Genomic DNA, 10,354 nt, shown 5'->3' on the forward strand with positions numbered 1-10,354 from the left:
GTATAATGTAACACACCGATAGCAGAGCACCGCGCGGTCGTAACGGCGACACGAAGAAAGCGCAATGGCCGACCGCTGCACCTCCGCTGGTAGCTTCGATCCTTCCGTGACCACGAGGATAGTCTCACACACTGGTGCATCCGATCTGGGCTCGACACACGCGCGCGACACGGCTGGTCCGTGGCGACGGAAACGCGGATAACCAGCGGACGTGTTTTACGCGTTTACACGGGACGATTCGCACTGTCCCGATCGTATTAACCCGCTGTCCACTCGCGCCAGACCGCCGCGCACCGTCCCGTCCGCTGGATAAAAACCGACTGACTGGCATGCTCCGTTTAGAGCCGCGCCGCGATGCACCGCCGCCGGATCATCAGGTTAGGTGGGGCGGGCTGGAGGGGGAGCCGCGAGACAACCGAGGATGAACGAAGCCATCCCGATTGGCGGGAGCGAGACGGTGATAGACGCGCGGACGACTTCGATTGGGCGTGGTAGAGTCCCTAGGCTCGTCTTCGGATACCGACCGCGGCCGCGATTCTTCGCGGCCGCCATATTTCCTTGGCGACTGACGCGCCAAATTCGAACGCGCTTCTCGTGGCTTCCAGCAACAGGACGTTATTAAGTTATAGAAACACCGATAGTTGAACGTAATGCGGACGCTTTACAACGATGGAAATCGAAGGGGATTGAATGAAATTTCACATAGATAGGATAAAGATAGGAGGAGTTTTGGGAATATCACAAACACACAGATGTTGATCGTGGATAGGTGCCTGTAGTACCGGTATACAGATAATGGCGTCATCTAGCGTTGAGAATGAGGACTATTTCTCTGGAAACTTGGGAATCTTCCCACCGAGGGTGCTAATCTCCGATTCCAAAGTAATATTTAAATTAGAGATTGTATATATTTGTGACACAAACGAATGTGGCAAATATATGCTATCAGCGTATAGATTTGAGATGGGACTTAAAAAAAAAAAAAAAAAAACACCTAACGTATCCTCAAATTAGGTGGTCTATACTTTCCGTCGGGACACGAACAACTCCTATACAAATTTCCAATCGGATCGAACCAAAACGTTAGAAGTTATAAGGAAATCACAAACGCAACGTCGCCGCGAATTTCTTCGCTCCCTCCCAAATCATCTCACGCTGAAAAAACGAGCAATCTCAGAAGCGACGTGTGTAACAATGCATCTGGAGCATCGATCACGCGTGTCATTAATGGTTGCGGTTTGCGGTTAGAAGGGATCGAGAGCTATAATTCACCTGGCCCGGGTAACACACGATGTTGCGCATTATGCGCTCGAGACGATTTACGATGTGCATCGTCTCCGACAAAACAAAAAGCCGGATTCATTTTTGCCCCTAGAAATCTTCTCGGTCGTCCTGCGCTCGCGTAAGAAGTCTCGACAGCGTGAAACTTTATTCCTTTCAAGATTGGAGTGAACGAAACGTTTGTACAGGGTGTTTCAGAGCGCGTGGTACTCGACGAGGGATCTAGAATTGGATTTAATACTGTTGTATCTTTGGGAGTAGTAAAAGTGAATGAATAACGTTTCCAAATAAATGAAGCCACCAAGGGTCGTTTACATCGACGTTTTTTGATTTGTTATCGAGAAATAAAGAATTCTGAGAATTTTGAGAATTCGATACTCGTGGAGGGGGTGTCCTGTATGGACATGCCCTTGGAATAGTAAAAACAGAGGGGGTCGGACTGGATAGAAATGTAAACACAGTTTTTTTAACTCTTCTGGACGAGCGATGCTACGCAAACAAATATCTAGACTAATCGATACTTGTTACCGAAGGCTGTTACATTACCATCGAGGCATCTTATCTGTTCCATTTCAAAGTTTCCCTTCTATTAGAAATATTCCACGTAATTTTGACTTGGCGAATCGAGCCTTTCTTAAAGTAACCAACTATACGTAGCAATTTAAGTGCTACGCGGGCAAACTTTTGTCAACTTTACCGGAAGTTCGAAACGTCATAAAACGAAATACAGTTTGGATCGAGGGGAACGCTCCCTCGTACCCCCCAAAAACTCTCGACGACGCGCCTCGTATCGAAAGTATGTCAAGAATTTCGCCGTGGGCCATTTTCGCTAATAGCTCACGATAATTGGTTCACCGTGTTCGTCGCGGTTGCGCCACGAAACGAACCGTGTCAAAAGCGGCCTGTTACTCGAATTATGAGCATTTTTTGCCGCGTCCTCCTCTGGTTGATGGCGGTGAGGTCACGATCGAGCGAGAAACGGCGAAAAAGTCGCGTTCAGCAGACGTACATCGAGGAAATTCTTCTTTATCGAAGGGAAAAAATAGATGGAATTTTCTGCCCGTCTACCTTGCGCACGATAAAAAAATATGTTTTCCCCAATTTTCACTTGCCACGAATGCACAGACACCCGTCAAACGTTTTCGAATATTCGTCTGGAGCTCGAGTGTCGTCAGTGAGCAGGACGAACGAAAGGCAATTCGATCTGGAGAAAAAGATTCGCAGCTTAGAAAGCCTCTGCGGCCTGCGGAACGTGGTTCTCGTTACTCGATACACCGGCTCGTATCGTTCGTGGTTGCACAATCGTCGAACCGATCGTTTATACCGAGACCGAAAAATATTTTTTACCGACTGCCCTTATCATGCGAGTGTAGGGGTCTCGATGAATTGTCCGTTGCTGAACGCGACGGAAATACCACGGTGGTTTGTCTATTTGGAAACCTGGATTAACGGGGATAAAAGTATAATCGATGCTGACCGATTGGGTGGGCTATGGATTCGAATTAAACTAGAAATCGATTTGGGTATTACTGGGAGTATAAAGTCTCGTTAATTGGGATTAATCGAGGGGAGAATCCGAATTCGTATGAGAAATGACGTGAATAACTTTTCGATGCGAACGAAGTGTTTTCCATAATAGTCAGACGATGACTGAAGAGGATAATATCAACTTCACATTTTCATAACATTTTCTAATCTTGGAGTGGATTTTCTTGTACAAATACGAAGTCGATCCGAGCAAAAGGTTTCGAGAATCTCATGGTAAGAAGCTGTTAAAAAAAAAAAAAAGAAAATAGAAAGATGAGAAACAGATTCCTAACAGCGTCTGGCGCATCGTATGCAATCATCGAATCATCCGCATCTTCGGGGCCACGTAACGCAAAGAAGATGGAAGGGAGGCTAGAAAAAGCGATTCGCCATGTGTTCTGGCGACCAGAGCAAATGTATCGCGTGATCGACGCAGTACACGCATCAGTAGCCCGTGGAGCATTAAACGAAATACACGTGCCGTGATTTAAATACCGTCATCGATAGTCATCGATCTCGTCATCGATCTCGTCCCTGCGATTATCGAAAAAAGAGAAAGGACGATGGCGTAGTTCCATCACGTCCAAGCTAAGAACATGGTATAACCGTCTATTTGAAAAGAAAAATGAGTCTGGGGATGAAGTGGAAGCTGGTTCTGTTCAGTTTAATCGTAACGTCGATGTTATTGGACGTTTGCAACGGCACCAACACCACCTGGGACAAAATACGGGAGAAGAAGGCGAGGATCGTGAAGAAGCTGAAGAAGGACTTCCGCAAGCTGAAGAAACAAGATGGCGCGATTAAGCTGGTGGGTAGCGAGCATAGCTACGAAGGTAAGACAAAACGGAAGTGTTATTACACGAGGGGCGTTCTTTTGTTCGACGGGTGAATATATAAAATAATCATTCTTTTATATGTATTTATAATAATAATGTATAAAGTAAAAGCCAGACGAGGTTCAAAATGTCACACTTTTGGTGTTAGCGGTGGACGTCGAAAAAATATCTCTCTGGCGCGATTTATGGAAGAAATACGAGTTTTTTTTTTTCAATTTGAAATCAAACGTGACACGAGGTTCGAAATTCGAAACTCCCGCTTTGACGTGGAGTCCTCTCCGTGACGCCTTGCGCGCGAATCGCGACAGGTGACCAAATAAAAGCATCGTGTGGCAAACGTGAACCGTACGGGGTGTCCCAGTAATCGTGCGATTAACGACAACTATTTCGATTAAGAGGAAAACCAAATTAGGGGGCCAAGCATTAAGTGTTTCTTGGGATATTTGATTTTACACAGAAAGATTAAAGAAAGGGTTTTTTAATTGTTAGAATGTTATGTTCGACAAAAAGTAAGGAAATCCTTTTCTGTAAAAGGAATCACGAAAAACATTGAATACTTCTTTGACTTGTTTCATCCCCCTTCTAAACAGTGTTAATTACTTTTCGAATTCGTTAAATTCTCCCAAGCTCTATTTAAAGGGCGACCCAGCAGCTTTACGCCACATGTTCAATCTTTTATCTGGCCGTTTGCGGTTGTAGCACAGTTATCGGGACACCGTCTATAAATCTCCGTGCGTGGAAACGCGAGTTACGTGAAACGTTGCGGTTTTATCCGTCGTTCCTCGGTTGTTCGTTGTGCAATGACGATTAAAAAGGGGTCAACTCAGAGGATGATTTATGTCAACGACCATGTGTCAGCGTAGTAAACGTCACGTAGGCACAGCACCGCGAGTCATGAGATGGGACGGTCATCGTCAAATTGGACCATAAAACAGGATAGAATCCGTCCCAGACGTTCGCGTGTCAATTTTTATTGCTCTCCATCGGGCGTATTACATTCCATTCGCTCTTCAACCTTATGCTGTTTCTGCAGTTTTGCCTCCCGCCCGCCAACATTTTCCAGGCTGCTAAATGTTCGCGCTTAATCTTACGCAGCACTTTATTTCCGCGTGGTTTACTATAAAACAGTAACTCTATTACCAGCCGGCAATCGTTTCGACTTGTTGAAGTTGTTTGCCCAAATTAAATGATAGATTTGATGCTTTCAAATAAATGATCCATCGGGCGTATTACATACATGCATGAACTGACTTTACACATGTATATGTTTATAATAACAATTTATTTTTAAACATGAAACCTGACATTTAATTTAGACAAATTTTAGAAAACTATTATCTAAAAGCGTCTACATCAGCCTGGAAACTGTTATCCTATAATCTACGACATCCACATCCCTAATGTTTAATTTAACGTGCCAATTTGCATACTAATTAAGCAAGAAATTCAATTTCCCCATATTACGCCATAACCTCAAACAGCCCGAGAGCCTCCGTCTGAATTGTGCCACGACCTTGCGAAGGTCGAGAACCCTTCGCCCGGTTCGATTCGCTTCGAATGTCGCGCAAGCGCCACGGAATTGCACCGTGCAATTTCCGTAAACCTTTGCCACCGGTTAGGGGTAACCGGAAAACTGTAAGGGGATGATTCGATTGGTGCGCAGGAAACGTGGAAATACTTCACGACGGGAAATGGGGCGGCGTGTGCGACGACGAATGGGATTACTTGGAGGCCAATGTGGTTTGCAGGCAATTAGGCTTCGACGGTGCAATTAAACCGACGGCGAACGGTCGCTTCGGCCAGGCCAGAAGTGAGATAATATTGTCTCTTCGTTCCGGTCAATACTTGCCCCCTGTTGGCTCTACCAACCTAACGAATAGGAGGAACACTCTGTCGATTAAGTATAAACGTTGAGAACCACTAGCGAGGGAGGCTGCGAAGAATGCTCTTGAATCATTCCTTGTTGAACACGATGTAGGGCGGTTGAATTAGGGAGTGTTTGAGTCATCGCTTTGTTGTTTGTGGGTTCTTTGGGATTTTAGAGGGGAACACCAAAGCTATGTAGTGGGGATATCCAAGCACTCCAGTATGGAGATCCAAGTATTCTAGCTGGGAATCTCAGTGCTATGGCGTAGAAAAGATACAAGCAATCTAGCTGAGAATATCAGTGCTATGGTGTGGAAGAGGTCCAAGCATCCTATTGTAGAGATCCATGGCCCCTAAGAATCCGAGTAATCTTGGCTTAAATCCTCCCAACTTCGACTCCTCCAAGGGGTAATCTTCCCAGCCCTCCAGCCTCGTTTTCGAAAGACCCCGGGACCTGTTCGTGCCCCGTCACTGGCTGTATAGGCGACGGGGGGTCCTGATTCGTTGAAAAAAATTATTCCAGGAAGATACTGGATGGACAACGTATACTGCGACGGCAGCGAGGAGGAGCTGTCCAAGTGCAGGTTCGACGGATGGGGCGCCACCGACTGCGAGAGCAGCGAGGCGGCTGGTGTAATTTGCGCCCACGGTGAACAGGACGAGGAGGGGGAGACGGCGACACGAACGAAGCCCAGGAGGAAGCCGCAGAAGTCGAGGATCAACGATATCCATCAACAGGGAGTGGCGATAAGGCTGGTCGGGGGTCGCGTCCACTCCGAAGGCAGGGTCGAGGTCAAATTAGGGAACTCTGGTACTTATCTTGAATTTCCAAGTAAAACATCTTGTTTTACACGTGTTTTATCTAGCGAGTAATTTCAGATTGGGGTGTCGTATGCGGTGACGGATGGACTCTGTTCGAGGCGGGGGTGGTCTGTCGTCAGTTGAGCCTTGGTTACGCTTCTGATGCAGTCCAGACGAACTTTTTCGGGGGCTTGAAGATACCAATGGCTGTCAGCGGGGTCCAGTGTCGCGGTGACGAAGACAGCCTGAGCCAGTGTCTGCACGACAGGACTATGGACTGTCCAGGTGAAAGAGATGTTACGAACTGCGAAGTTTCGCAATCCCTTGAATTTCAGTTACGACAATTGCTGCCAACAGGACTCGTCGAGAACGTGGCCAGCGTGGTCTGCCACCGGGAGATGCCAGACCTGGTGTTCGACCACCTGGAGTTGATGCGCACCGCTCACCTGGAGGACAGGCAACTCTATTGGCTGCAGTGCGCCATGGAAGAGAATTGCGTCGCCTCCCAGGCGTACAAAGTGCAAAAGGAGTCGGAGAACTGGCACCTGGAGACGCGACGACTGCTTCGTTTTACCGCGAGGATCCTGAACGCGGGAACCGCCGACTTTCGACCCTCTGTTCCTAAACACCTCTGGGAATGGCACATGTGTCACATGTGAGTGATAGCCGGTTTAGAAACCAGTAACAATATTGTCTTGCAAGTAGTTCGAACAAAAAGATTCGTCCCATAGAGGATTATCCAAACGCAAGAATTGTTAATATCGTGTTATTAAGTTGTGTTGCGTTAATATTGTCTTAACGACTCGAAGTCTTCGTAAGTTAACATAGATGAACAAATTTTGTTTTATTTTTATCTGTCCACTGCTACGATCTCCCTGATGCACCGTGCAGAGGGTGGGTTACGTAACCGTGGCTAGGTCGAAGCTCCAGTTTCCGATTATATAATTCTACCTATTATTTTCAAGCACCCCTACAGGAACGTAAAGTGTAAGTGGTATCCAATCCCGTACCAATCGATAGCATGGTTTACGATTTCAATCGATATCTGCTCCTCGAGGTTGTGATTTCGTAGCCAGCGGCTAGGTTATCGTCGTAATCGTACCACGTGAAAACGTGTAACGAAGGAAAGTTGATGAGAACGTTCTCCTGTTTCGTTCACCGAGTTGCGACAGCTTGGCTGCTCGTGTTTCGGCTAATTCTTTCGAGGAATCCCGTGAAACTTTATATTTCGCGCAGTTCTCGCTATCTCTCGTTGCGTTTTATATAAAACTCTCTCACGGGGAAGAAAGGAAGGGAAGTAATATCGGTCCAGTCGAGTTTCCAAGCTGTTTGGCGCAGCCTGGCCCCGATTTTATCAACGGCAGCTTTGCAGAACAGCCGTGTTCTTGGAAATGATATCTGGTTAATGCTTCTCCCAAACCCTCCTGGCTTTGATGCTCGAATCCCCAAGATAGGATTAACCAAGAAACTTCCAGAAATGAAAGTTTTATGAAAATCCATTCTATGCGTGCTGTTAACCACAGGCATTACCACTCGATGGAGGTGTTTGCAACGTTCGACGTCCTCGATGCGAACGGAACCAGACTCGCGGAGGGCCACAAGGCGTCTTTCTGCCTGGAGGATAATCAATGCTTGCCCGGGGTCGAACAGAGGTAAACCTAATTAATGCAATCGTAATTTATATGCTTTAACGAAAAACTCTTTCTTCCTGGACCAGCTTCAAATTCATTTTCTTCGACACTAAACTTTCAGAATTCATCATTAAATAAAATGTACGTATTCGCACATTTTTCTTGAAAAAGTAGACGAGATCACACTTTCCGATATTTCCCAGTACAAATTTTACGTAATAAACTTCAAAGTGCATTGTAATAAACCTCGATACATTCACGGATCGGAATTGGAACCGAACGCGATCAGCCTCGTTACCAAATATCGTTTGGCTTGTCGACGCGAGACGAAGGGTTCCCAATGACATTTTTTTTTTTTTATCCCCTCCTGCGAGTCTCCCGCGACGCGTGTAATTGGCGTGCCAATTAAACCGCGCACGGTACACGATTTCAGGTACAAATGCGCCAATTACGGTGACCAAGGAATTTCTGTGAACTGCAGCGACGTGTACAAGTACAATATCGATTGCCAGTGGGTGGACATATCCGAGCTTCAGCCTGGACAGTACACCTTCAAGGTACCACCGGTGTTTATACTACCCTTTATTAAACCTCTGACCGTGGCGCGTTCTCGTGCAACGACTGCACGCGCCAGTGTTCCGCGAGATGAAAGCTTCCGTTGAAATTCTATGGATGTTTCGTGGACGTCGAGACGCATTATTTCCGTTTACTTTTATTACTGGACAGGCGTGAAAGATATAGAAATTCATTTCTATACCTAAACATATTAAAATCCATGAAATTCCACACGTACAAGAAACACTTAAAAAATTCTTTCCAATAGAAAATCACAATTAAAAACATCGATGTTCCATTGGAAATGATGAGACACTCGTACCTGCCATTATGGAAAAATGATAACTGTTGTTTACAAATACGGACCATGTATTCGAAGATTTTGATTGCACCAATGGGCGGAAAGGATCGCGATTGGAACGGCCCCGGTCCATAAACCCGATTGGGAAGCCTTGGCGATCGCGATACCATAGGAGGGAAACGATAATCGAACGATATTTACGTTTTCAGGTCGCGGTGAATCCGGAGTTCAAAGTGGGCGAGATGTCGTTCGACAATAACGCGGCGATTTGTCGTTTGCTCTACACGGAAACTTTCGCCACTGTGCACAGTTGCGTCATGGGGCGTCCTTGACACGAGCATTCACGATAATTCGTCGAAGGAAAAATCGAAGACTCGAACAGATGCACCGTCCTTATCGACTCGTGCATTGAGAAATCACCGCGACGCTTGTAAACAATAAAACTGATTACGTCTGGTCTCCAGAATACGATTCGCCAAGATTTCTAAAATGACATTTCAAAACAATTGGAAACTACGTAATTCGTTTGTCAACGTTATTTCATGAATCCTATCCAATCATCCCTTGGAACGCGAAAGATAATTCGAGTGTCGGCTACTTGTTATCGAAAGAAAAATCTTACAGCCGTAACCTTTCGAGACACCTTTTCATACTAATTCCTAGCGTATACCTAGCGACCTTCGTCCTTCGGCTGGTTTTACGCGCGACATGGGTGAACCGAGAAAAAAGCGTTTCGTTTTTCTGGTGGAATGGCGCGGGAGATGACCGCGGATGACTGTAATCGGTGGATTATTTACGCAACGAGAACTTAAGACGGTATGGATCGGCGCCTTGGTCGCGCAACCAGTCGGACGGATCGAAGCCGTCCCAGGACAACCTCCTCGTAGCTGATGCTCGCCGCGCACGGAATCTCAAGTTTGGAAGTCTAGGACCGAATTTATAGACGTCGTCCCCCGCGCCCGCTGTCCTCATAGTTTGTTCTAGATTTTAAACCGTAACTACGCTAATAAATGAACAATTCAGGAGAGAGGTTCCTCGTGTACCGGGCTCTCTATAGCTTCGTGCACGCGCCTAGTCGATACTCGGTGTCCTGGAATACCGCGACTGGTTCGCGAGCCAGCCTCCGACTAGCGTCTCGTACGAATGAAAATTATCATCTGACGCGTTCGCTGCCACTGGGTACTTTTCAAGATTCTCACGCGAAAAACCAACTTAATTTAATCGTATTATCTTGTTATAGTCGAACAGCGTGTAGAATGTGTATTTAAAAAAAAAAAAAAGATCTTACGAAAAGTATTTGTTCGAGTTTGAACGATTTTTTGATTTTTACCACTAAAATAAACCTGCCGCTAAATAAAACAGACTCGCGAATAGCTCGCGAAGGGGAAGTTTGAGTCTCCAAAGTAGGTCGTTCTTTTTTTAGATTAGGAACCTTGTACCCTGTCACCTTCGATTATGGTTGCTCATAATCTGATAATTAAGAGCGGGCAAGACATTGTCGCTTCACCTACTTTTCCCTCGTCGCGAATAGGGGCCTTGGTCGTCGACTAAGCTGC

At 46.1% G+C, this 10,354-nt stretch overlaps 1 protein-coding gene across 5 annotated transcripts; it reads left to right on the forward strand.

The window, feature by feature from the left end:
• The first annotated feature begins 2,858 nt into the window (after positions 1 to 2,858).
• Positions 2,859 to 9,264, forward strand: LOC128888409 (lysyl oxidase homolog 3B-like). 5 transcript variants are annotated; one of them, XM_054145245.1, is made up of 8 exons: positions 2,881 to 3,641; positions 5,308 to 5,454; positions 6,034 to 6,321; positions 6,390 to 6,596; positions 6,669 to 6,966; positions 7,835 to 7,963; positions 8,376 to 8,499; positions 9,008 to 9,264. In XM_054145245.1, the coding sequence occupies exons 1-8, from the start codon at positions 3,434 to 3,436 to the stop codon at positions 9,128 to 9,130; spliced, it is 1,524 nt and encodes a 507-aa protein (XP_054001220.1). In that variant the 5' UTR covers positions 2,881 to 3,433; the 3' UTR covers positions 9,131 to 9,264. The 5 variants fall into 5 exon arrangements, with proteins under 5 accessions (XP_054001236.1, XP_054001227.1, XP_054001211.1 ...); XM_054145236.1 differs by having other exon boundaries at positions 2,871 to 3,641; positions 6,390 to 6,966; XM_054145261.1 differs by lacking the exon at positions 8,376 to 8,499 and having other exon boundaries at positions 2,859 to 3,641; positions 6,390 to 6,966.
• Positions 9,265 to 10,354: the final 1,090 nt, after the last annotated feature.

The sequence above is a fragment of the Hylaeus anthracinus genome, unplaced genomic scaffold (genome assembly GCF_026225885.1).
Source record: "Hylaeus anthracinus isolate JK02 unplaced genomic scaffold, UHH_iyHylAnth1.0_haploid 0, whole genome shotgun sequence".
Classification (NCBI taxonomy): domain Eukaryota; kingdom Metazoa; phylum Arthropoda; class Insecta; order Hymenoptera; family Colletidae; genus Hylaeus; species Hylaeus anthracinus.

What these genes read in the sequence shown, in the direction of transcription:
- LOC128888409 (XM_054145236.1), top strand. Translation starts at nt 3,434, where the DNA reads ATGAGTCTGGGGATGAAGTGGAAGCTGGTTCTGTTCAGTTTAATCGTA. An exon ending in TCGCTTCGGCCAGGCCAGAA is followed by an intron (nt 5,455 to 6,033) that starts GTGAGATAATAT and finishes AAATTATTCCAG; the next exon opens with GAAGATACTGGATGGACAAC. An exon ending in GAATGGCACATGTGTCACAT is followed by an intron (nt 6,967 to 7,834) that starts GTGAGTGATAGC and finishes TGTTAACCACAG; the next exon opens with GCATTACCACTCGATGGAGG.